At 42.2% G+C, this 27,613-nt stretch overlaps 1 protein-coding gene across 2 annotated transcripts in view; it reads right to left on the bottom strand.

Moving 5' to 3' along the window:
* ap2a1 (adaptor related protein complex 2 subunit alpha 1) overlaps positions 1 to 27,613 on the bottom strand; it is a 43,789-nt gene that overhangs the window by 5,145 nt on the left and 11,031 nt on the right. The window contains exons 3-20 of one of the 2 annotated variants that reach the window (XM_083977295.1): positions 26,781 to 26,974; positions 26,563 to 26,692; positions 24,377 to 24,478; positions 22,927 to 23,186; positions 20,961 to 21,129; positions 20,675 to 20,812; positions 19,383 to 19,565; positions 18,146 to 18,243; positions 17,832 to 18,063; positions 14,558 to 14,746; positions 13,530 to 13,684; positions 8,683 to 8,745; positions 6,393 to 6,475; positions 5,959 to 6,059; positions 4,338 to 4,459; positions 4,117 to 4,233; positions 2,260 to 2,329; positions 1,436 to 1,570 (exon numbers count right to left, since the gene is read on the bottom strand). In XM_083977295.1, coding sequence (XP_083833421.1) covers positions 1,436 to 1,570; positions 2,260 to 2,329; positions 4,117 to 4,233; positions 4,338 to 4,459; positions 5,959 to 6,059; positions 6,393 to 6,475; positions 8,683 to 8,745; positions 13,530 to 13,684; positions 14,558 to 14,746; positions 17,832 to 18,063; positions 18,146 to 18,243; positions 19,383 to 19,565; positions 20,675 to 20,812; positions 20,961 to 21,129; positions 22,927 to 23,186; positions 24,377 to 24,478; positions 26,563 to 26,692; positions 26,781 to 26,974 — 2,541 coding nt within the window. Of the gene's footprint in view, positions 1 to 1,435; positions 1,571 to 2,259; positions 2,330 to 4,116; positions 4,234 to 4,337; positions 4,460 to 5,818; positions 6,060 to 6,392; positions 6,476 to 8,682; positions 8,746 to 13,529; positions 13,685 to 14,557; positions 14,747 to 17,831; positions 18,064 to 18,145; positions 18,244 to 19,382; positions 19,566 to 20,674; positions 20,813 to 20,960; positions 21,130 to 22,926; positions 23,187 to 24,376; positions 24,479 to 26,562; positions 26,693 to 26,780; positions 26,975 to 27,613 lie in introns of those variants that run through there. The other variant, XM_083977294.1, reaches the window with a different exon arrangement.

Below are 27,613 nucleotides of genomic sequence, written 5' to 3' on the forward strand. Positions count from 1 at the left end.
ATGTAAAGGGAATGTGTCATCTGTAACTTTATGCCTTTTGGAGATCATTACATCTTCCACTTAATTAACTGCTCAGAAATTTTGACCAGGGGTGCCCAAACTTTTGCAGGCCACTGTGTGTGTGTATTTATATTGTGTTTTATATTAAACTGGGCCTGGGTATTAATGTACCTTGTCATTGTGCATTCGATACTAAACTACTCAAATAATGCACAGGTTCATATATGCATGTTTCTATATTAAACATGTGCAAGGTACAGTGAGTAGGGGGCCGTGCCACTGCCATTTCTAAACATACCAATGCCTATATCAACAATATCTGTTAACTGCATGATAAGCATGCAGACAAGCTATTCAAATGGACATCTACATTTTAAAACATAAATGTGGAAACAACTGCTGTATGTTTAGTTTATAGTGAAGGCAAAGAGAGGCTGCTGCTGGATGAGTCGCTCGTGAAGCTACAGATGCACAGGTAGAATATCATGGAAAAGTTCATTTATTTCAATAGTTCAATTCAAAAAGTGGAACTAATACACGATATACGTAGATTCATTACACACACAGTGCAATATCCCATGTCTTTCTTTCTTTTAATTGTAATGATTATGGCTTACATTTAATGAAAACCCAAAATTCAGTGTCTCAAAAAATTTGAATATTACATCAGACCAATAAAAAAAAAAAAGATTGTTAATACATAATTGTTGGTCTTCTGGAAAGTATGTCCATTTATATGCACTCAATACTTGGTTGGGGATCCTTTTGCTTCAATTACTGCATCAATTCACGCTGAATTGAAGCAGTAATTAAAGCAAAAGGACAGCAACGTTAACGTTAGCTACTGTCGTTAGCTAGCTAGCTATTGTGAGTGACCAAAACAACGGTTTTTACCACTTTTCGGAAATGTCATGTAATGCCCGTTCAATCACTCTTTAGCCACATCTGCCTGCTAACACGGACGCCATTTTTCTGATCGATAAGTTTATTCAAAATTTCCTCACAAGCAATTTAACGTTTTATTTATTATTTTCAATGGTTTCCAATGGGAGTTAACCCTTACGTGTCCATTGTTTGGTCAAACCTAGCAACAGTAACCGTGGAGAGCGGGACTTGACAAAGGGTGAATTCTGTATTTACAATCATTTTTTTCATTGGTCTGATGTAATAGTCTAATTTTTTGACATACTGAATTTTAGGTTTTAAATGTAAGCCATAATCATTACAATTAAACGAAATAAAGACATGGAATACCTCAGTGTGTGTGTAATGGATGTATATCATGTATTAGTTTCACTTATTGAATTGAACTAATGAAATAAATGAACTTTTCCATGATATTCTAATTTATTGAGATGCACCTGTATACATCGGATCTAGTGCAGTGTATTAGTGAGTGTCTACATGAGTGACTGCCCACTGAGTGGACATTTACCTGTGCCTGGGCGTTTGGCTCCAGTCTCAGCAGACAGCCAACCTGCTGACCCTTGGTTTGGATCACTCCAGCACACACGTAGTTCTCTGGGTTCGGATCGACGTTGTCCAGCAGGGCCGTTCCCAGTCCCAGCAGCTACACACACACACACACACACACACACACAAACACGAAGGAGACAGTGAGAGGATTTCACAGCGAACCTGCCTGAGCCCAACACCAGGTGGTATTTTATTTTGAAGAGATAATGTCCTTATTTCAACACAGATACACCAGGGTATATACAGGAATCTTGAAGTTAATTCTAATACCTTTTTAAGACTTTTTCAAGACCTTCTCAATATTTTTCAATATCTCACCGCCACTTCAAGCTGTAACCATTTACATCAGTGACAATTTTTTCAGTTTTAATTTGTGATAAAGACTGTAGACCACTATGATATATAAGAATTCAAAATAGGCTAGGATAATAAATCAAAGGCAAAGTTTATCAAAAAAAACATTGCTCCACTCTCAAAAAACAAAAACAACAATCTCCTTTCTTTTTATGTTCCAGTTCATCTTAGTTTTTTAATAAAATGAATAAATTCACGCACTTTCACAATGTTTTTTAGGACTCAAACTCTTGGACGACTAATTCAGAAAAAATACCTTCGAAATTTAAGACTTTATAAAGTTGTGAAAAGACTTTTTAATACTTTTTAAAGGTCTTAATTTTCCCAAAATTGATTTATCACCTTTTAATACTTTTCAAGACCCTGCGGATACCCTGTACACAGACGTAGCCAGTGTGAGGAGGTTTGATAAGACAAAAGGACGTGTACCTTCGCCTTGAGGACCTCAGTGTCCATGCTGTGGTTGGCCTTGAAGATCTTCTGTGCTTCCTGCTGAGGCCTGAGGAGAGTCACACACAAACACACACACACACAGTGAGGGAGGGGTGGTGGCTGCTACAGTCTGAGTGTAGACTACTGTATTCTACTTTGGTGAGGTGTTACGTGTGTGTGTACTGAAGGACAGCTGTCCGCTAACTCGACTAAACATCTCAAACACACTGTGCGTCTGCTTGTCTTTTCACAATAAAAGCTGCCGTTGGATCAGTAATGTCACACTGATGAGTTAAAGTCCAGACACACACACTCACGATTACTTGTTTTCACAATTAATCGTGGTATTAAACGCCACAGTTAATTAACTCATTGAGTGCCGCGCTCCTTTCCAAAGTTTTAGTCAAGTGTACCGGCAATTTAGACCATTTTTGACTTTTTATGTAGAGCCACAGTGTATTCTATATTATTGCCACCAACACATACTGTGGCTCAATTGAAAGGTTTACCTTAATGCTTCAAGTGGCCACAAACCGTTTGTTTCTACGTGCCTCTGTTCCTGAGAAAAGTCAAGCTAAACATGGCTGGGTTTCACCAAAATCCCTCCTTTTTTTCTAGAAAAGGAGATAGAGCGTCTTTTATGAAAGGTGCTCTGTTTGTGTCTGTCGCTCTTCTGACACTTGCATTTCTGGATCAAAGGGCTCGTATAAGATAAATATATACAACAGTTGTTGTTCTATTCACAAAACCACCATCGGGGGCGGGGGGGGGGCGCCACTAAACAACAATAACACAGACGCACCGTGCCGTGTCACAGCTTCTCCCCGCGGAGCGTGAGGGTCAGTCGGCCACCGCGGCTCGGGAAGACCGGTCCCGCCGGTGGTCGCGGTCCTTCTGTGGTACGGGTCGGTGATGCCGGTCTGCTTTGGTCCAGAGACCATCAGATTTTACCGCGGGAGGACTTTGGGGAGGACACGGTGTTGCTCCAGCTGAAGACCGGGCGGGACAGTCGGCTGAGAGCTTCCTGTTTCTGCTCCGAGCAGCTCGAGCAGCTGGAGCAGCAGCGCGGGTGAGAGCAGAGCAGCTGCGCTGCATCTGCATGCAGAACTCGTTTGCAGAAGCCGAGTTATGATAAAAACTTCCAGATCATGAGCTGTCATGTGACTTTGATCGTCATCTATTTCAGTTCTCCTCGTCGTAGAGTCCCCAAATTTACATATAATGTGTATTAAAGTGTCTATTTTCATAATTTAAAAAAAAAGCAAAAAACGTAAAATTACGTTTTCGGCACTCAACGCATGGGAACGAAAAACGAGAAATTACGTGGTTGGCACTCAATGAGTTAATTAATCGTAAAGATTCCTAAATACGTCACTTCCCAAAAAAGATTATGTCGGAACTGTATCGGCAGATGTGCGCCAAAATAAAGGTGAATGTTCAGATACTACTCCATTTATTTAACGTAACATTGAATTGGTAGGAATTTAAATGTTAGTGTGTTATTTGTATTTAAGAAAAACAACAAAATAAAACAAAAAACGATTTAAATAAATGTAAACATTTGGTATAAATGACAATTTATGACCTGAACATTTCAAACACTTCCCCTGGGGGGTTAATAATTGGTCATATAATTAATAGATACTTGAAATATTGTGTGTAAACAATGAGTAATGTCATTCTATTTTGACTTTATTTGATTTTACACATTCATAGTGTTGTGAAATTAATTAATGCATAATAATCGTGATAATTCTAACACCGTGATTATTTCTCTGACAATAATCGTACCAAGAAAATCTATGATCGTGACATCCCTAACACACACACACACACACATACATACACACTTACTGGCTGAGCTGTTTCCAGCGCTGGAAGAAGTCTTGTGAGGCCATCTCAGTTGGCTGGAAGAACTTGTTGATGGTGACAGGCAGTTTGAGGGTCAGGTTCTGCAGAGCCCCTCCATACCTGAACACAACACACACACACACACACACACACAGATTAAGACTTTGAAAAAAAGGCACCAGTGCTACCTGACCAGCTGAGCTCAGCTGACTGCACAGACTGACCTGAACTTGATGTTGAGCAGCGGGGCGTCGGAGAAGTCGGTCAGACACTCGATGTTGAGGACCTGCTGAATCTGGGCCCCACCCTCCACCAGCGGTTCCACTGGTTTGGTCTGAACGTTGAGCTGTGCCCAGTTGTTAAGGACCATGATGATATTTCATTTCATTTCGATTTATTTCATTCATGGTATACATTCTCACATAGTTGCATAGTTTTTTTTCCCCTTCTTTTTCTCTTTCTCCTTCTTCTTTTTTGTAGATACTTATCTTTTCTTTTTTTTTTAAACATTTTCTTAAACTGAGACATACATAATTCCTTGCTTTGTGAATGCCATACTTTTACACCTGCAACAGAAATACACATTTGTTTTAAGCTTAACCTTGCAAATGAATGTTTAAAATCAAGCTTCAGTCTGTTGTCCCCTTCCTCCAGTTTAAACAAGCTTTGTAAATGTTCTAGTAATGATCTGTTCTTTGCTTTAAACATTATTTTTAGGGTCTGTAATTCTATTATATCGGCCATTTTCAACCTGCAGAAATAAAAAAATCACAATAATATCTCACACACACAGACTTCTGGACAATGTCACCAGCTGTTAACACTCTACTACCGTCTAAGATTAACAGTAGAACTAGGTGATACGGCCAAAATCACTGTCATAACAATAAACACATGAGAAGATGTTGATCATTATTTATCATGGTCCTTACTGTGAGGGAAATACATACACTCTTCCACACACACACACACACACACACACACACACACACACACACACACACACACACACACACACACACACACACACACACACACACACACACACACACACACACACACACACACACACACACACACACACACACACACACACAGCTTGTAGTTGTGAGCGATTAACCTTTGTTAATGCATATATAATATATATAACTCTGTGTCATGACCGTGCATGAACTCTTGTTGAACTCATCCTAATGGACCCACTATACAGTAATGTGATCATAAATCAGCTCTTGCTCCTTCTTAGTTCAAGTTCAGTCCATGCCTTCAGGTCAGATGCCTTTGCTGATGGTGGAGACGCTCCGACGGTGACATACTCGTAGAAAAACGTAGAGAAAAACATAAAGAGCGATTTCCTGCCTCTGCTCTGGTCTCACATTTGGGCTTATTCTGACAAAACAGTAGCTCCTATCAGAAGAAAACACAGACCATCATCGCTGTAAGGACTTCCTGAACAATTTGGTGTGATTTTGGTGTTTCTACAGTAAATATTTAGCAGACACTTGCAAGTTTAAAACAGGTGTCTGTTCTGCTTCTCTCAGAAAATCTTTGTATTGGAGTCAATAAGGAGCAGAGACAGGCGTGGCCGCACTTAGAGGCTGTGGCCAGTGCTCGGTGCGATTGCCCCGTGGCCCTAATTATAGATGTTGACCAATTGGGGCTAATAGGAATTGTGTCGTTTAAACTTTGAATTGGTGATACAATGACAATGCGCTAAAGGTGACCTTACATTTCTCATACCGACACTGTGGTGATTGTGTTGATACCATGTGATGACTCAGCACCTGACAGTGTCTCAGCTCCTCCAGCTGAAGCACACACGCACACACACACACACACACACACAGACAGGATATGAGACTGCAGTTCTCCAGGACAGCTGACTGTGGTGGTGAAGCTGGCAAACTGCACTGACGTCTTGTTCCCGTAGAACAGGTACATTCTCCCTGAGAGACAGAGTTGCGGCTGTTAGCGGCTCATTTCCTGCATTCAAACCTCAAACATGGCCGACCATGGGCCTGCATCTCAAACACAGATCAGAAGTCGATCCAGCTCTTTGGGCTTAACTGGTACCGAGGGTAAACTGGGTAACATATGAGAGAAAAACAGTCAAACTACTGAGCAACCTAGAAAAAAACGGACTCATCATTCTGACAGGGATAAACATAGAGAGACCTATGATGGAAGAGTCTTGAAACGATCAGGCCCCGCCCATTTGATGAGGAATCAAACCACACCCACGTGTCAACAAATCCCATGAGGCTGCACGGAGAACTCACCCAGATTCTGACGGTACTCGGACTTGATGCCGATCTGTAGGAGCTGGTTCTCAAACAGAACCCCGTTGTTCTTGCACACAAACCTGCAGGACGGAGGCGTCAACAGGTCAAACACTGAGACGTGGTCATGACAGTTGTTCTGCTCTTATAGCTGCAAACAGCTTTCAATAGGGATGGGTACCGAGCCCTAGTATTAAATGAGTCCTGGGGCTACAGTATTCAACAAGGCAGTATCGATAAGCTCCAATTTTGGTAAATTGGCCCATTGCCATAATCCCTATAGTCGTAGCAGTAGGTTTGTTACCTTTAATTGTCGGTGCAAGCTATTTTTTGATAGGCGGGGCAGAGACGCGAGCTGCTCAGCTACGCTACGGAGGCTAATTATATATTATATTTCCGCCTTTCCCTCATCAAACTCATCAAATTCACAATCCAACAACTCCAAAACACTCTGGTGGACAAGTTGTGACCTGCACATTCACCACGCTATGAAATAATAACACAACGTTGCGTAACGAGTTGTTTTCATGGCAAATGCAGCCGGAACTACATTCCAGACACGGCTGATGAGTATTTACTTCATGTGTTGTAATGTTACATAATATTTTATTATTTCATAGTGTGGTGAATGTGCAGGTCACAACTTGTCCACAGAGCGTTTTGGAGTTGTTGGATTGTGTATTTAGTTTGAAGAGGGAAACGTGGAAATACCGTGCAGCTCACGTCTCTGCCCCACCGATATAAAAACAGCTTGCACCAACAGTTAAAGGTAATGAACCTACACCTAAAACTATAGGGATTATATGGCAATGGCCGAATTTGCCAAAATGTTAAAATATCCTTTTAATGGTGCCGTTATCGGTAGTGTAGTAGTTGCGTTAAATGTTATCTTCAAATATGTTTTTGCTACTCTCACAGAAAACGAGGCACTCTGTCAGCAGCTCACTCTGACTGGCTGCTGTGTCTGTCAGCGAAGGACTGTTTTTCACACAGTCAGGCGTACACTTGCAGCAGCAGCACACACACTAATTAAAGCTCATAAGGATGGCAGAGAGCTAAACGATCCAAAGTGTGGCTCTACTTGACAAAAGTTGTTTCAGACCCCGCACGCTGTCACAAGTGTGACGGATGTATCGCGTGCAAGAGCGGCAACACGAGTGATCTAACTAACACACTGATTTGGTTATTTCAAAAATAATGCTGTCCTATTTGTATATAAAAAAATGCTTCATCTTATTTATTTCAAGCTAGAAAAAAGTTATGTATTAAAATAATCTAATATATTTAGTCAACAAAAAATGTTCCATAAAAATGTTCTGAATTATAGCAATTCATGTTCTTAAAGGTTATAATTTTTCGAAAATAATACATCCACAGAACGTCTCGAGGAGTGCAGAATAAAAGTATTAATTTTACCATAAAAAAGAGTATAGTGTAGAAATAATTGTTTTATAAATTTTGACGGGTCCAAAATATATAAATATTTACATCTGCTTACATTGGCAACGTGACGCGGAGATGGTGCTGTGCTAACTAACGGTCAGCTGGTACTGTCAACACCAGACCTGCTTTAGCGTTAGCTTAAGCTACTAGCCGAGCGTTAGCTTAGCTTTAGCATACCTGAAGGTTGGAGCGAGATCGGGCGAGTGTGAGTGCGACACCTACTGGCCGGGAGGAATTAAAGTTGGAGCTAACTGCTTTAATTAGATTTTTGATAAGAGCACTGTTAATTATCGGACCGATAAGTAGTATCGATAAAAGTGGTAGCACCGTTCCAATCCAATTGATACCCATCCCTACCTTTAAACATCTGATAACAACCATTTACAAACAGGCTGATTAGAGCTTGTTCTCATCTCAACAGGTCTCTGGTTCATTCACCAGGTGACCACAGCATCATTGATCATTTAGCACAAACACCAACACACAAATCAATGTTTTGGTAAAATAAAAATAAAAAATTTAAACCCAGAAATGAATATCCTGAAAAAGAGACGGACTAGTCTCTGGTTACTGTTTAACTAGTGAAGGAGCAGAGTCCAAAAGGAACCCCTGACCTGTACGTCATGGTCTGACCCAATTCTGTTACTATGGGTCACACAGGTTCATGCAGGGATGGAGCTATTTAGATTACAAGAAATTTGTCAGACAGGAAGTCAGCCATTTTTTGCATGGCATGCATGGACTCTCATTTTCTCAGGGTTCTTGTTTTGACGGGTGCAGCTGCGGCTAGGCAAAAAAAAAAAAAAAAACACCACAAATGTACACACGGGGGAGAAAAAAGCCTTACTTGTTAAGAAGATCGTCTGCCTCAGACAGAGGAGGAGCAGGATCCTCAGAGGGAGGAGCAGAGCTGAGAGACCACAGGACAGCGCAGGGATGAAGAGAGAGAGAGAGAGAGCCCACAGGACAGAGGAGAGGAGGGATGGTACAAACACACAGAGGAGGGATGAATGACAGAGCAGGAATGGGAGAAGCAATACATACAACACAGTCCAGTGACAAGTGTGAGAGGTCGGTTAAAGAAAACACCAGAGATGAAGAAGTAGAAGAGAAGAGGATAAAAGGATAAAATGCAGGGGGCTGTTAGTAAAAGCAGTTTGTACAAAGATGACATCATAAAACAATGATGCTGAGTAGCTGTACTGTATCTGCTGCAGTCGGGATGCATGTGGACAGTTTGTGCTGTTCTGGTTTCTGTGCTCCGGCGCGTTGAACAAAGCGTGAAACAATATCCGTGAGGGTAAAGTGCAGACTTCCACCTCGGTGTTTACATTCACGCTGCCGTGTCGAAACGTCCAATAGAGCCGTAACTCATTGACCTGACGGGCAGCAGCGGGGGCTCTGCAGTCGGCACTTTAACCCCCCGGTCACCGGTTCACGTCAAAGTGTCTCCGCGCTGGACGACAGAACGTTATCGACTGTCCACATGCACGCAGACGGCGCTCTGCCTCGGCCAGCGGTTACATTTAAAGAAGCACGTATGTGTGTGGTCTACACATGGAGCTGGATGCCATGAACATTTTTCTGAAAAATGTTAGTAGTTTGTAGCTGTGCATCGTCTGTGCTGCATTTACAGAAGTCTAAAGACCCCTTCACTTATTTACAGTACCTGGCGTGTGATTGTTGTGGGCAGAAATCCTTGAATATGTGGCTGGTTTCCTTAAAAAGTGCGATGAAATATGCAAGGTATTTATGTCATTTTGTGCAATTCAATAGACCGAATCACCTTGTTGTTTACAACTACTTCCAGGTAGAAAACCAGCACGTAATTTGAATGAGAACAGTAGCAACGAACGAGAGTTTAGCTACATACTATATCATGTTTTTCACGCCCTCACGTCACCGTTTAGATAAATCTGAAATGATTGAAAAAACATTACTATTTCTAATCCATGATAACCATGACTAATTACAAAAATGTGCACACTTTACAAACATCAGATTAGTCTAAACGGCGATATAGTGACATGAAAAATTTGATATATATAACAAAACTCTTGTTCGTCACCATTGTTCTCATGCTGGTTCTCTACCCGGAAGTAGTTGTAAACAACAAGGCGATTTGTTCTATTGCAGGAACTTGCAAAAGCTGTGGGAGGTCACCACCCTGTTTCACTAGGCTACAACCTTAATGTACAACAACCAAGAGTAATTTCTAATGACTTTCTATCCAGAATGTAAGCAGAAAGTGCTGGAATATTAAAGTTCTCATCTTAATAAACATGGCTCACACCTACAAAACATCCTTGAGTCCAAAAAGTTCTGTAGCTATACAAAATAAAGAATACGATACAATGTCTGTAAAAAAAAAAGTTTTTAAAGGTTTTGTTAATCTTGTTAAACTTCATAACATTCCAAATGGCTGCGCCTGTGTGAAGTAAACATGCAACATTTTTCAACTTCCTGTGAAGATTTATGTGACTTTTTTTGCGACGGGAATGTGCTGATTATGAAACCAAACAAGTCCTGCATATTTGGAGCATTTTGCATGGAAATCTGTGATGTATGCAGCAGCATCTCTGAAAAAGATGCAGTGCCTAATATGTGTGCTCTGGCCCATTATGTGTTGAATTATGCAATCACATAATTGCGTTTTTCTGGAAGGACTGACTAAAGGGAGGGCTCTGACTCTGTCTGTGTGCATCCTGCCTCTTTAGAATCTCTGTATCATCATCTCTTATGTCTAATCTGCCTCTTCTATACAACATAAACAACACTGTGGCTTCATCACAGCCTGTTCACTGAGCTGCTGCTGCTGCTGCTGGGTCCTGCCTGGTTCTACATCATCTGACTGGGTCAAAGTTGCAGATCAGGCATCAGCTCATGTGTAGAATCAGGTGCTTAAATGTAAACCCACGTGGCCGGTGTGTGTAGTGTACATCAGGAAACCATATTCATTTCATATTCATTCAAAAAGCCTAGAAAAACAATGTGGCTCTGCCATATTTGTATTTTTCTAGCTAATTCTGAAGGTTACTACTGGGCCCTTACTCCGAGTCACCAGAACCCTCCACCAATAGGGAATCAGAGGTCTCGGTGGGCTGTTCCAGCTCTCTGTCAATGTCCAATCACGGTAGAGGACAGGAGACGGACGCACATTCAAATACACACGCACGCACGCGCGCACACACGCAGGCACACACACGCACACAGGGAAATGGAGAGAAAGGAAGGAGAGAAAAAGACGAAAGACAGTCACATACACAGCAAAGATAAAAAAGAACAGACAAAGTGTAGCAGACCTGCCAACCATGGAGTTCAGTCTGTGAGAGTGTGAGTGTGTGTGTGTGTGTGTGGAGCCAATGTACACACACACACACACACACACACACACTGAGCTACGAGTGACCACCTCTACAGCTTGAAATAAACATGGAAATAAAATAATCTCGGGTCATGGGAAGGCAGCGTCCTCCTCTTCCTCCCACCTCCAAGCAAACACACACCCATCAGAAATACTGATCCAGTTTTTAGTCTTTTGATGTAATTTGACAGTTTTGTTTTTAGGGGTGGGAATCTTTAACTATCACATGATTAGATTCGATTCTGATTTTTGGGGCTACGATTCGATTCAAAATCGATTTTCAATTCAAAATGATTTGATTCCTAATGATTTCTGCTTCAGTCTATCAGTGTGCAAAGGATCCTCATGATCTACTCCAGTCTGCTTTACAAGACAGAATGACTAAAGTGTCTTTTTCACATTTAAATATTTATCCATGCTTAGATGGAATTGTTGAAACTGTTGCATAAAAGAAATATCACATATTGCTTAAGTAACAAAATTAAAAGTGCCTCTTATAAGGAAATGGAGGCCGACAGCCAGCAGATTTGTTTCATTTTTTTATATCGATTTTGGGACATTTTATATCGATTCTCAATCGTATTAAATAAGAATTGCGATTCTTATGTGAATCGATTTTTTGGCACATCCTTATTTGTTTTACTGTAATAGATTTTGCAAAAGGATGATTGTCATAGTAGTAAAAACTCCATTGTAAATTTACCTTTAACTATGTGTTTAGTCATTTAAACTAAGAAGGTACCATGTTACTCTTGTACAGCATAATAACAATGAATGTCTAAGGCTCGTTAGAAAAAGTGCAATACATAATCATGTCCTTCACAGGTTCTTGTTTATTTTCTAACTAACTAACTAACTGACTCGGTACTCCTCGGTATTCCTCCACACAGGCAGGCTCCGTGACGCGCTGTATCACTCCGCCTGTCAGCTGTTTGGATCAGCGGTGTGTGGAAGAGGCGGAGTGATACAGCGCGCCGCGGAGCCTGCCTGTGTGGAGGAGTACCGAGGAGTACTGAGTCAGTTGGTTAGTTCCAGATAAAAAACTTTTTTCCGACCAGCTGATGCATTATTTGTAAATTTTTACTTTAGATCGTACTCTTGAACTGGTGGATTATTTTGAGACTGGACTTCTCGTAGGCGGCGAAAATACGCGGATTAATCGTCCCTCTTTGACAACAGTGTGCTGCCTGTGTCTCAGTGCAGTGCGATACGCCGGTGTTTCTCAGTGGGGGAGAGCAGAGACCTGACAGAGAGTTTGAATTTGAGTTTAGATAAGTAACTGGTTAAAAAGGAAAACAATCAAGGCATTGAGGATGGTTGTAATCCAGATTCGGCCTCAGCTTTTTCATCACGTTTTTACTCGTCAGTTCATAATGAACGGAGATTTTAGTTTTTGTTGTCAGTGCTTCTTAAATTTACGCTCTCATTACAAATCAGTCACGGAATAAAGGGCCGTCAACGCAAAGTTTTCGTTAAAGTTTTAGCTGATAAAATTAACACTGTTTGACACATCACTGCCCAGCAATGGCGATAGGCTCCATGTCCATGGCCTGAGCTATTACACGCTATCAGTCTCCAGGTTGGCAGGTCCATATCAGACAAAGATAGAGCAGAGAGACACAGAGCCAACAGAACAACAACCAACACAGACATGTTACAGCTAGTAGTTTAGTAGACCAACAGCACAGACACACCACAGACACCACAGCTATTTACAGTCATAGACCACAGTATGTGACTAAGTCAGGCTGCTGCCTCGCTGAGGCTCAGCCCGGTCCAGTATGAGAGCCACAGTCTCAACACTCAGTGTGTTTGTATGCACTTAGGTAACCAGGTTACAGCCGGCTGACTTCCTCATCATCATAGAGGAGAGGAACCTGGTTCCTGTCCTCGGTAAGGAATCGGTTTTCATGTATTTATTTATGCATATTTTTTTCTTTCTACGACTTTTATTTATCTTCTTTCTCTTTCTTTTTAAAAAATTCAAAAAATGTATTTGTATCCATATGACTAACTTGGTTCTGTATCATTTGTGAAAAAATAAAGGTTGAAACGGAAAAGAAATGAAACGATGTCTCTCATGAGACAGTTCTCCTCTGGCCCCGTCCTTATTACAGTGCACTACAACACACAGAGTGAAGGCAGCAGTGACGTGTGGAGCCTGTAAATGGATAACTGATGTATAGCAGTCAACATAAACCTGATCAGGTTCTGCTCTGCTCTTTATCTCCTGCAGCTCTGCAGCTTTATCAGCTCCGTTACAGCCTCTCATACTGGACTTTGGCTTCCACTTGGGCTCTACAGCCGCTCATCAAGACATGAGCTTTCACCTTAAGAAGCCGTCGTCGTTGACGGCGGCGGAGGTCGCGGCGGGCCCCGCCTCGGAGAACACGTCCACCAATAAGCTGCCGGCGCTGGCCGGAGCGGCGCCGAGGGGGGCGGCCGAGCGGATGCCGAGGAGGTCGGCCGACGGTGACGGGGTGGACTGAAACACAAGGGGGTTTTAGATCAGTGCTTCTCAAACTCTTTTACATCAAGGATTAACACAAATCACACCACGGATCCCCATTGGACAACATTTTGAAGCAGACACCAGAAATACACAAATATTTGTTCTGAGACTGAAGAACGTTACATTTTTAGTCAATGTACGTTCAAATTAGGGCCAATGGCGTGAATTTTTGGAAATATTGTGGAGAAACTTCTGGGGGAAAAAATGGCACAATTTCTCCAAAAATGTTTAAAGTCCCCCTAAAGAGGCATTTTAAAATTTGTAAAAGTGCTCTGCTATGACTATTTTTTGTTTAAAATTGCTTTCCCACAAAAAGGTTGTTTAAAAAAGCTCCCAAATAGGCTAAAAACAGGTCTACTATTTCTCCCTCATTGAAAAATCCAGATTCTATGAATATCCATGAGCATGCAAAGCGTCATGACTCGCGCCTGCCCATCGAAACCGTGTTGCTAAGTAACGCTGGTGCGCGTTAACGGGGCAGGGGAAACGGAGGAGTGAAGTCAAAACACAAGGTTTGCACCGTGGTTTGAACCCTGGTCTACCACATGGAAGGCGGCGACCTGAAATGCCTTGTAGCAGACCCCACACACTAAATTGACATGTTAATAATTTCAAAAAGGGCATTTTTGGTTTAGGGGGTCTTTAAACATTTATAGAAAAAAGTGTTGAAATTTCTCTCTCTCTCAAAATAAACAGTTTTTAAAAAAATCTTGAAGAAACTGGTAAAATTTCTCAAAAAAAAAAAAAAAAGATCCCCTTTAACTCTTGAGGGGTTTGAGAACCATTGCTTTAGATACAGATGCGTAGAAAGGCATCATGGGAACATGAGTCAGAGAGTCTTCTTACAGCGTTGGAGGCAGCCATGGCTGCTGTGTCGGGGCCCCGGTCGGCCCCTCCGTTCAGCTCCCCTCCCTCCCTCTTGTTGTCCTCCAGCTCCGTCACCGACACGGCCCCGGGCCCCTTCTTCTTCTTCAGCTTGGCCAGGATGGACGACTCTCTCTCTGGGAAGGGGGGCATCTCCTCCAGGACAGTGGCCTGAGGCGACACAGAGGAGCAGCTGCTGTGGGTGTGGACTACCACCTGCCATCACCTGACTAAAGAACTCACATCATCATCATCATCATCATCCTGGGTATTAGAGCTGCAACAATTAACCGATTAATTGAACAATAATCGATTATTAAATTGATCGTCAACTATTTTGATAACCGAATAATCGGTTTGAGTAGTTTTTTTAAGAAATAAAAACTAAATTCTCTGATTTCAGCTTCTTAAATGTGAATATTTCCTGTTTCTTTGTTCCTTTATGACAATAAACTGAGTGAATTTGATGAAATATATGATAAATTCAATTCTGTTGTGAACAATTGCCAAATGGTTTGGAGGTTTGTCCATGTTAATTTGAGAATGTCATTTCTGTTTCAAGAAATGAGCCAAATCAATGGAGAAGAAGTGTAATAAACTGTATACATGGCCGTGTGGAGGACAGTGAAGGCATCAGGCTTGACTTTAACTTTACTTAACTTTGTAAAACATCGTTGCTCAGTGTTTGTTGTCTACCTGCATGCTGCTGCTGACATTGAATGTAGTACACCTTACAAACATAGAACTGAAGTGAATAGATCGGCCTCATGGATCAGCCCCATCATCTGATCCAGCTATTTAGTCAACATCTGGTCCGATATCCCATCTTAATATTGGATCGGTGCATCCGATCCGATTTCCGGCACCTAATGCTTGGAATAAATAAACAATCTGAACTTTGACTTCGAGCCCTTGTTACATTGAATGAGTTTAAAGGGATAGTTCAACATTTTTGAAAATTGGCCCATCGCCATGATCCCCCTAGTAATAGCAGTAGGTTTGTTACCTTTAATTGTTGGTCCAAGCTGCTTTTAGATCGGGGGAGAAGAATACCGAGCGGCGCAGCTACACTACGGAGGCTAATGGAATTTCTTGGTTTTGCTCATCAAACTCAGCAAATACACAACCAAAAAACTCAAAAACGCTGTGGTGGAGAAATGGTGACCTGCACATTCACCACGCTATGAGATAATAGCGGAAAGTTGCGAGATGGAGTTGTTTTAGAGGCAAAGTCGGACTTTACACTCTAGACGGCTGCTCGGCGGAGTGATTTCAAAAGCGCCTGTTTACTGCAGATACGTCCGTATACTACGGCACTGGCTGAGGTGCAAACACTGTGTCCCTCCGACCAGTGGTTCACTGAAGAAAGTAGTTCCGAGTATTTGCTTCACTTCTCTTAACTTTCCGCTATTATCTCATAGCGTGGTAAATGTGCAGGTCACAACTTGTCCACCACAGCGTTTTTGAGTTTTTAGGGTCCGGGCAGCGCAGCTGACAGGACACTATTGTATTCCTAGGAATTCTTCTTCTTCTTCTTTCTTTCTTTCTTTCTTTCTTTCTTTCTTTCTTTCTTTCTTTCTTTCTTTCTTCTTCCAAGGAAGTCATACTTCCCATGGGCGAAAACTCACCAAACTTTGCACAAAGGTCCAGTCCCATGCCAGATTCACTCAACTCCAAGGACATGTGCCCCCCATGCTACAGTGTTGAAACTTCACCACAATGTAGCCTCAATACTGCTGAAACTTTTGTCCACTTAAACTTATTACAAATTATGAAGTCCATCACTCTGTTTTTTTCAGTAACTGTAAAACTTTTAAAATGTATCTCCTCCCACAATTTTTGCTCAATTGACACCAAACTTGCTACAGAGCATCTCCAGACTGTCCTCCACAAAACTTGTTTCTCGGATTTTTGATTAAGCAAAAATTGAGCCTACAGTGCATGAAAACGTTTGACTGCAAACAGTACTGTAAACATATACCATCAAATTCTTGATAAATACATTTTCAATCTTCCTGAAAAAAAATGACAATATTCTGGAGTCATGGTTGATGAAGTCTGGCAAATATCAGAATTTTAACTCAAAAACTGAATTTTTGAGAACATTTTGAATTCTGCTCTCATGGGAACAACTGCAGTCAATGTGAGAGTGGAATTTATAAACATCAGATTTTCTCTTATGAAGCAAAACACTTATCATTAAAAACAAATCACCAACATTTCCATGCTGTCAAGATGCAATTTATGTATTATCAGATTTTTGTTTAGATGACTGAATTATTGACATTTTGACCATTTCATCACAACAGCTGCCTGGGCACTGACTCACCTGAGTGGATAAATGAAGCTACACAGCAGGTCTCACTACCAGCCAATTAGCTCAGCGAGTTAGGAGCTGGTTCTTGGTGTCAGAGGTTGTGAGTTCGAGACCCAGCAAGGGTGATGGTGATGATGACAGATCAAAATTTCAGTTGACCTCAATATGAAACACAAGACAATTGTCCTAATGGTGGCATCACAGCAAGCCTCTAAATTAAAAAAAAAAAACAAATAGCTGGGACTGGTCCATGCGCGAAGGCTCCTAACATCTTAGACTCATAGTAGATGTTTGACAAATATCATTATTTTACCTCAAAAACTGATTTTTCTTTTTACTGTGGTTTCAAATCTGCCTACACGACAGTGAATGGCTTACTCAATTTGTGAAGCCACTGTTGTTCTGCCACTTGTCAATTAGCTCAGTGCAATAGACAACGGTCTTTGGTTCCCGAGGTTGTGGGTTCAATCCTCAACTGATGCAAATTGAACATTATAAGGTCAACTGTCTTGTCTTCCTATTCTCCTGTTTGTTGCTCAGAATTCCCTAAATTTGCCCAAAAGTAGCCCGGACCCGACCCATCGCTGCGCAGCAGCTATAATTTGGTTGTGTATTTGCTGAGTTTGATGAGCAAAACCAAGAAATTCCATTAGCCTCCGTAGTGTAGCTGCGCCGCTCGGTATTCTTCTCCCCCGATCTAAAAGCAGCTTGGACCAACAATTAAAGGTAACGAACCTACTGCTATTACTAGGGGGATCATGGCGATGGGCCAATTTTCAAAAATGTTGAACTATCCCTTTAAAGTTCCAGGTTTAATGTTGTAAGTCAAATCTGTTGTTTATTTTTTTATGTAACTATGCTGCTGGCCCGAGATCTTTGATCTAAATGGGATTAACCTTGTTATAAATTAAGGCTAAATAAAAATAAATGAGGACTAACCAGGACGTCAGTGCTGGCGATGGAAGACAGCTTCAGATACTCCACAGCGCGCTGCTGCAGCTCCACGTCCGAGTTGCGGATCTGGCTGTCGCAGCGCAGCACCTCCTGGATGGTGGCCTTGGTCTCTGGGAACAGGTTGATGAACTTGATGTAGGCCGACAGCAGCAGGGCGCGGGTCGGCACCGAGCACAGGTGGAACTTGGAGTGGAGGAGGTTGAACTGGACCAAGGGGCTGGACCACAGGACGGAAAGCTGGTTAATTTGTCATTTCCTTTCATTTCACTGGTGCATTACAGAGCAACAAGACAACGTACCTGGAGCGAGGGTCGCCAGCAATGAGGTTGCCAAACTCTCCCAGGATGTAGCCTCCAACCTTCACCATGTTCTCGTGGCAGGCGGGGGCCTGCAGGGCCTGGAGGGGACACACACACTGGGCTTAGCTACATCCGATCTGAACCTAGTCCTTTATGACTGAGATCTGGGATCATCACATCTTCACTACAGGTCTCAAACCTGCTCTGAGCAGCTCCGTCTGAAACTAGCTTGATGAATTATTCTGATTTAAATTGAAGTTAGAAGTCTCATCATCAGATTGCAGGAAAAATATAGAGTTTTGTACAAAAACAGATCCGAGTTTGCTTTGCATTGTAGGAAAATATCATCTACAGCAGGGCGGTCCCCGACCCCGACCAAAGATTTTCTTGGTCGGAGTCTCCATACCAGAAACTTCTGTAGCAACATCGGAAAAAGTCGCTTTTAAAAATATAAAATAGGGAACTGCTGTGCCGTGTAAAAAAACAAAACAAAACAAAAAAACGTGACAGCTGTGAGTGTCACGACTTCCTGTATCTGGCCCTTCAAATTAAAAGCCCTATAGCCTTATACAGTTCAGTCATATTGATTTTTTACTTAATTCTGACTCCAAAAGTTTTTTTTTTTCCTGCGACCAATGAAATTTTGGTCGACTAATGCTTGGTTGACTATTTGGGGAGCAGCCCTACAGAGATGCTGAAGCATCCAGTCAGTTTAATAATCGGTTTTCAGCTTAATTTTCAGAGATGACTGTCTTACACTGAAATTTTAGTTGACGAGTAATTGCCAAACAAATAATTGCAATTAATGCTTTAATTGTCTTTTTTCTGATCAGTTTATGCCACTATTATAACTACTAACTAAATCCATGATGCTCCTGTCAATAGATGCTCATTGAAATGCAGTCGTAGAATATTATAAATGAAGCTCCTCCAGAAGAAAAGTGTGTGGCTCCACTCATGATCAGTGGAAGGCACGTTTTAGTATGGCTTCAGCTGAGGCGGTACTAAAATAGTACCTAGTACCAGGTACTAGGGCTAGTGGAAAAGCAAAAAAAGCGTGCCGTACTGCGCTGGTGGAAAAGCGCAATTAAATAAACACATTTTTCATATAAGACTCAAAGATCAGTGTTGATCAAAAAGGTGGTACTATTTTTTTTACAGTGTGCTGTGAACATGTCAGATCAGTGTGTGTCCTCCTCAGCATCATGTGTATTTTTAGACTCCATGTGGTCGTTACCTCAAACACCGTCTTGGCGGCGTAGCCCTGGACGTCGTCTCGGTTGATGACGATCTGGATGACGCGGTACCACACCTCTTCGCTGACGTAGTCGCCGGCGATGCGGATGAGGTTCAGAATGGTGTCCACGTACCAGGAGTAATCCACAGCGTACTTCTCTGCCAGTATGGCCACTTTCAGCACCTGACAGAGGAAGACACAGACCACAGACAGTTCAGCAGTCTGGAAAAGGACTCAAGGACTCAATCCAAAACATTAGCACTGGAAAAAGACCGTTCCAAAGACTTTAACCTCTTCAACTCCCGGGGAACGCCGGCGTCCCCGAGCCCCTCCCCTTCTGCAGTCTCAGCTTGCCCAGGCTTACTACAACACTAAACATGGCATTTTTGGTTTTTAAAGTTTCATCATCAGATTGCAGGAAAAATATAGAGTTTTGTACAAATCTGTGGCTTCATTATGTTTTTATTTGTTTGTTTTTTCAAATTTAGCATTGTCTTTATTTCATTTCTCATTTATTTTGTGCAAGAATACACGAAATATCAGTCCAAAAGTATAACCGTCGTTATAAATCATTTTCTTTCTTTTTTTTCCTCGTTTCAACCGCTGTTCAACCGAGGGAGACGGTCTCACGATTTTATTTTGAAGTTACAGGAAGACGGATGTCAGCTTCCGGAAAGGTCAATGGACAATATAAATAAAGATTTCACAACCATAGACTGTATGGGCAAAACACAGAGCAGCGAGTGATTTGATTCTCAATAAATTGCTTGACTTGGATTCAGATTCAGCCTATTTTTCCCATTTTGACTGTCATGTCCGCCTGGATCTTATCATGAAAAAAACACTGCAGAATGGTCATACTTTGTGCTATCTTCTTCAAATTTGAACCAGGTGTTCATTGATAGTGTGCTTACAGACTCATATTTTCATTTACCTTTATGGATAAAGTCACAAAGGCTGTTTTTTATTTTTTAATAATTTATTAATTTTTAGGCGGACAAAAAAAATCTTAATTTTTTGCACACTCACTAGACCACTGCTCTGTTCCAGTAATACCTGAAGTGTTTCTGACACTTTCACAAGAAACCCTACAGTGTCCCCTTCCTGGCAAGCCCTCATTTATGGATATAGTCAAAGTGGTTCAGAAGCTACAGCTATAATAATTTGAGCATGGAATTTTATGCGTTTTTGCTTCAACTAGGGTGGGAGTGGAAGAGGTTAATGAAAACACTTTGTCTTCACCGGTTCTCGTTTGACCTTCAGAGGAGAAAAGAAAGCAGCAGGACACCCACCATCTCCTCTCTGATGGAGTAATCCGCCGTCTCCAGGTAGCTGAGCATCTCGGCTACGATCTGCTTGGCGTTGCTGCGGTCACACATGGCGTAGAGCAGGTCGGCTGCTCTCTGTCGCACACTCACATCCCTCTCGGTCTGCAGAGACACACACACACACACACACACACACACACACACAGGAGACACAGACCGGTCAGTGGCACCGAGCAGCAAACCAAGAAGCTAAAAATGAAGTTGTGTTGTGTTAATTGGGATGCTGCGGGTCAGAGCGGGAGTTCTCCACCTTCAGGGCGTTGATGACGGTCTCGATGTGCGTCTTCACGGCTTCGTGGGAGAACTCGGAGCTGGCCAGGGTGCACATGCTCTCCAGGGCCAGGTAGCGCAGGTTGGTCTCTCTGTGCTGCAGGAACTGGCCCAGCTGGTTACAGGCTCGCACCAGCAGGTTTGGCTCGCTGCCCAACGCAAAACACACAGACACACACCAGACTTACTTCAGACGTCTGGGAAAACCATGTTATCACACCGAGGGAGATCAGCTGGTCCCTTCAGGACACACAGGGGAGTGTACTGACAAGAATCTGGCAATACGATTAGTATTACACTGATATATATACTGATACTGAATTCATCATTGGATGAGTTTAAAGGGACAGTATGGGACTTTATTGGCTTTTTATTGACAAAAATCAAATATCGCTTTCATAAATACGTATTTCACTGAAGTGGAATCGCGCCCGCATACAAACGAGTGCTTTCTCGTACCTTAGAATGAGATGTTACAAGGCGTTACAAACATACAGGGGGGGGGTTCACCGAACCTTCTCTGCCATGTTGAATCGCCATGTTTTACGTTCAGTGTCACCGTGGCTGTAAGTAACCTCAAACTCGGGCCGCCGGAGCTTCTCGGCTCGGGGAGAAAGTTTTCCAGACAGCGCCTGTTAAAACTGTCACCACCGTGTAGCTAGTGTGAGGAAGGACGGAGGCACTGGTGTTGCCTTCAGGTGCAGTCAGACACCTGAATGACGCCGTGAGTGACGCCGTCGGCAAACCAACTGGATGTTATTTTACTCGACGAGAGAAAGCCGGTAAAACGTGGGTCAGGTAAACAATACGACATCACCATGACAACATATTGTCACGCCTGTATTGTTTTGCCTCGTGCTGGCGGACCGTTTGTTTACATAGAGGCTTGTTTATCCTGATACATGCAGCGTGTGTTGTTTTTCTGACTTCTGCCCGAGTTTACGTAAACGCAACAGCAAGAATACGTGCCGACATGCAACCGCACCGCTAGATGGGGGTAAATCTCACATACTGTCCCTTTAAGAAAGGAATAAGCTATGTGTCTGACTGCATCAGTGAGTGGAGACACGGCGGTCTACAGGGTCAAGACAGAGGACGTTCCTGTAAGGTTGTCGCCTCCTAGATTTTACCTGGAACTTCCTTAGTGGAAATGGGACTTTACATATTTATCATGTGTTTTGCCTCCAGTCAAAGTCATTTAAATACTGAGTATGTGCCAAAACTAGGTCTTGATCACTGTTTGTATTTTCCTCAGTGCAAATACATTTTTGTTATTAAAAATCAATACAGTGTATATGGTTTAAACTCTCCTTGTATTCTGTTGATTTATCTTTAGGTGCTGCAGTACTGAATGCAGGTCTGTTACTACCGTGTTGTAAAATGCTCAAATTGCAGAAATTAAAGGACAATTCCGGGCAAATTCAACATGGGGCTCTAGTTTCCTAATGTTTTAGGTCTAAAAGAAGGAATGTGAAGATTTTCTTTTTAATGCCTCTTGTTATGCAGTAGTTCTGTCTGTCCCCGCATCGCCACAGCAGCGATTTATGGGAGTGATGAATCGTCCACTTGACTCTCAGTGAGACTTTGTATTACAGCTCCGTTTCCAAACATGTCGGCTTTCTTGAAGTAAACAAACCCCGTTATACGCTGCTATGGTGATGATGGGACAGACAGAACTACTGATTAACAGGAGACATTCAAATGAAAATCTTCGGATTCATTCTTTTAGACCTAAAATATTAGGAAACTATTGCTCCAGGTTGAATTTGCCTGGAATTGTCCTAGCACTTTTAATTTTGCTACAACACACACACACACAGAAGAAAAAAAACAAAACAAGAATCACAGTTCCCCTTCTAGCTCTTTTTTAAATCATAATGACTTCAACAACAGTTACCAGCTGAAACACCATCACCATCCACGGCGTTGTGTTCCTGAACGCTCACCTGTCGTAGTGGATGATAAGGGAGATCGCCTCAAACAAGATGGCGTTCTTAGCGTTGGAGTGCTGGACCTTCTTGGACTTGGGGGGCTCCTGGGCCTTGTTGAGGATGGTCTCCAGACACTCAACCAGGCGGCCCTTGACGGCGCCGTCCTCTGGCGGGGGGTAGCACTGCAGCAGGCGCAGCAGCTTGCAGGACAGCCATGGCGCTGGCACAAAGTAGTAGGTGTAATCCTGCAGGTCGGTGGAGGCTGACGACACAATCTGGAGAAAGGACATGATTCACCTTCAGGTTTACTACGGTCGGTTAATCCTCGAGCTGCTCCACACTCTGCAGCTTATTGTCTACAGCAGCTGTCTGGAGTTCTGTTTTGGTTGTTTATGTGGATCCCTTTTTAGCCCACTGAGGTCCACAGCATAAAAACATTACAGAATACAAGACAAACACAATATAGAACAGACACAAATAGGGTTGCAAAGGGGTGGAAAATTTCCAGTAAATTTCTTGTAAATTTCCAGAAACTTTCCATGGGAAATATTCCAAATTGGAAACTTTCAATGGGAATTGTGGGAATTATTGGGAATTTATGGGAATAATTGGGAATTTATGGGAATTAACTGGAAATTGGGGGTAATTTAAACAAACTGTATCATATCCAAACATAAATGTAAATATTTTGTTTTGTCATAAGCAGACATCCATGCAAAATAATACAATTAAAAAACATGACATTTCAACAGATTTATCTGTGAGTAAAACTTTATCAAGTTTTAATTCTTGTATGAACAATCAATTATTTTACTGAACAACAAAAACATGAATGGTGAGTAAAATATTACTTACTATATTGGATTAAATCTGATTGTTTTAGCCAAGGTTATGCTACAATATATTTTCCTCAACTATATTTACATTCCCTGTTAAGGGGCAACCTTCAATTTTGTAAATTTGTATTTTTTCCCGTTTATTCCCATATATTCCCGTTAATTCCCATATAATTCCCATATATTCTCGTTAATTTTAATTTTAATTTGCAACCCTAGACACAAACCAAAACATACATACAACACATGAATGGCATTATACACACAAAACAAAACTTATACAGATAACATTACATAAAAGCTATACCCTCAACCACAGCCATACAGCTACAATAAAATAGTTCAAATACTCCTTAAAAAATACCCCTAATGTTTTGTTTAAAATGTCTTTCTGGTAAAGTCAAAGCCTTTGCTGTTTTTGTTCTGTGTTGGTCCTGAGCTTGTTAATATTCCACACATTAAACACACCAGTGTTTAATATGAACCTCTGGTACTCGAGTAAAACCAGGTCAGAGCTTTAATGACAGGTGTGCTGCCAGTCTAAGTATGTGTAAAATATGAATAATAATAAATAATACATAATAATAATAAATACAGATGAATGACTAAGCACACACACACACACGTACCCTGCTGAGTCGGGAGACGGCCAGGGAAACACAGGTCTTGAACTCATCGGGGTTCTTCTGGCTGAGACAGGTGATGAGAGAGATGGCTGCCGTCACCACACCCTGAACCCCGGAGACAGAGAGACACGTTTATTATATATTACAACTCATATCGTTCAATTCTAAACAGACAGGACAAAGCTAATTAATGCACAGGACCATTTGTGTTGACAAGACATTTAAATATGACGACACTGAGCTTCTGGTGGGATTCATGTCATCAGCATCATCTGTAAATGAGAAGACTGATGCAGTTTTCATCCAACCTGTGGCTCAGTGAGGTCACTCATTCATGGATCACATGGTGTCTAGTTACCTGATGCTTCATACAAGATTCTTCTATCTTTTTTTTTCTCCACCAAGATTTGCGAGTCTAAGCTTCTTCTTTTTTTTCTTTACTGTGGATGAACTCTAAACTAATAAAAGCTGACTGACCCCTTTTCCACTGCCGGTCGAGTTTGCCTTTTTATTCAGTCTTGAGGACACGCACAACTGCAAGGAACGACGTCATCACATGCACTTACAGAGCACACACACACACACACACACACACACACACACACACACACACACACACAGAGTGAGCCGCTGTCACATCTCATCTCCCGGCTGGAGTTCTTGTGACAAAGCGGAGACGCTCTGATTGGTCATTGTGTGTGTTTTTTAAAACCTACTTTAGGGTTCCAGCTCACTAACCCTGTGCTGTGGGTCTCTGCTTTAACGGCAGGAGAAGACAGTAGATTAGCATCTTCACCTGGGGGACCAGAGTGGACAAATATCTGCTGTAGAGTCATTTGACCCCGGTGTGAATCCTGAATGTTAACCTTTCCATTGCATACAAAAGCCTGACATTAAAGGTCCAGTGTGTAATATTTGTCAAGGTTTATTGGCAGCGGCTGCTCGCCATCACCTCACGTCATCAGTGAGTTACTCTAAAATCAAATAAATAGGCTACAGTCAGACCCTTTCCAATTTGTTTCAGGTTATTTGTTTGTGTTTATGTAGGCTATATTGGCATAGAATATTTTGTGGCAACCAGAAAAACAATGTTTGATCCGACGTTTGGGATAGGCATTTAATACAAATTTTTTTTTGCTACACCCAGTGGATAATTAGGGCCGGAGATAAATTGGGAGTCGGCCATTATTTGAAGTTTTACAGGTACCAGAGTCCTGTCACCAAGCAGTAAAGGACACCACCGCGTCTCCTTCTCTGTCTTCACGCTTGCGGCCCGCAGCTGAAATCAAACGCACCCCTTCTGCTGCGGTCGAGTTGAACCGAGTTGAATACAGCGCCACTAAGCTGCCATAGAACTACAATGATTTTCAATCAAGATTCCGCAGCGGCCGCCTCAAAATTTATAACGCAGAAAAAAACCCTGCAGCACAGCGGCAGCACAAAATTAGCTGGAGGCGGCCGCTACACATTTGAAATTTCAAAATTCCATACCCTCCATACTTTCTAGGGCTGTCACTTTTTATTCGACATTCGACTATTCGTTTGAACGTGGGGTGAAAAGTTCATATTCGAACAGTAATGACCTGCTCGATATGTAGGCTGCAGCAAAGATACGCTATTTACCGTCTTTGGCTGCAGTGCCCAGTGCCTGCATAGCGCCGCGGACCGGAAGCGCCGAGAATAGCCGCAAAGTGCCGAGAAGCGGAGCCAGCTTACTTTCTGTGCCCATATTCAGGGGGGGGGGGGGTATATATGAATCGTTTGTTTTCATTATTCTAATGTGTATGCCATTATGTCACCAAATAATTTCCAGGAGATTGTAGCTAATAATAGCTAATAATTAACCCAAATAACTTCATATAAGACCAAACCCAGATAAGTATTAAGATAAATATATATTTCCATACTATAGTTTCCATTTTCCATACTTTTCCAGACCTGGAAATGTATAAAATCAAATTACATACTTGTGTAGGAAACCTGTTTATAACAGAAGATGTTTTTTAGTTTTGCAGTCAGTTGGTGTCTGTTCAAAATAAACGCAAAAAGCTTTGTGACTGTTACTTTTTTCCTGTTGTACCTAACCCGTACTGAACCATGACCCCCAAATGAGGTACATACCCAACCCTAGTTAGCAAATAAAGAATGAGCAGTAGGAGGGGAATGGGCCGGGGGGCGTGGTCTCTTACCATGTGTTGGTCATTGAGCAGGTGCACCACGCGTGACGTCCACTCCCCCATCAGCACCAGGTCAGGAGAAGTCTTGTAGAGGCGGAGCAGGCAGAGTGCGGCCGACTGTTTCACGCTGTCCATGGTGTCCCTGTCGGTCACATGAGCGCAAAGTTAAGTCGCGGCCGAACCGTTTGGCTCGCGCCTGAGCGACGCGTCGGACCAGAGGCCGCACTCACCCAGCCACCAGGATGCGAGGGATCTCGCTGGCGAAGGCCTCGGCCATCTCGCGGCTCCCCACGTTCGCGATGCAGTGCAGAGCCAGGCACATGAAGGTGGGGTTACGGCTGGACAGGTCATTCTTGATGGCGTTGTTGATCAGACGGATGAGCTCGCTGTTGCTGTTGACCAGCACTGAGATGAATAGGTAGCCCTGGGAAAACAAGGGAAAACAGGTTATATACAAATTTGGAATCCCATGTCATGATAATGTATTTTCAAAGACTTACAACTCTCCCAGCGGATTGAGGAGAGTTCCCTGACAACCACCGTACATTAGAGATGTCACGATTACAGATTTTCTTGGTACGATTATTGTTAGAAATATAATCACGGTATTACGATTATCATGATTATTACCGTATGCATTAATTCATTTCACAACACTATTTCAAAGGAGGTTAAATCGAAAGCAACTGGACTTAGTTATTTGTCTAGGAAGACGTTTCACCTCTCATCCAAGAGGCTTCATCAGTTCATGTACTCAACTGACCAGGCTGGGACTGGTCCAACTATCTGGTGTGGAGACTCACTATTTAACCTCTTGTGTGGGCGTTCACAAGGGTGATGATGTCACTGGTTCCCTTTTGTGCTCCAAGTGCCAACAACAGTCGTTTAAATGACTGTCTTTGATGGAAGGTTGGTTTCGACTTCGTTAGTGCCCTATTGTGTTATAACGACAGTCGTTGGAGTCACTTGCCACTTGTGAACAGTGGTCTTTTTTTTTCTTCTTACAAATGACATTTAAATTCCCACCAGTTCAGTGTTAGGTTAGGTAAATTGACATCAACGT

Source organism: Trachurus trachurus (genome assembly GCF_905171665.1).
Source record: "Trachurus trachurus genome assembly, chromosome: 8".
Classification (NCBI taxonomy): domain Eukaryota; kingdom Metazoa; phylum Chordata; class Actinopteri; order Carangiformes; family Carangidae; genus Trachurus; species Trachurus trachurus.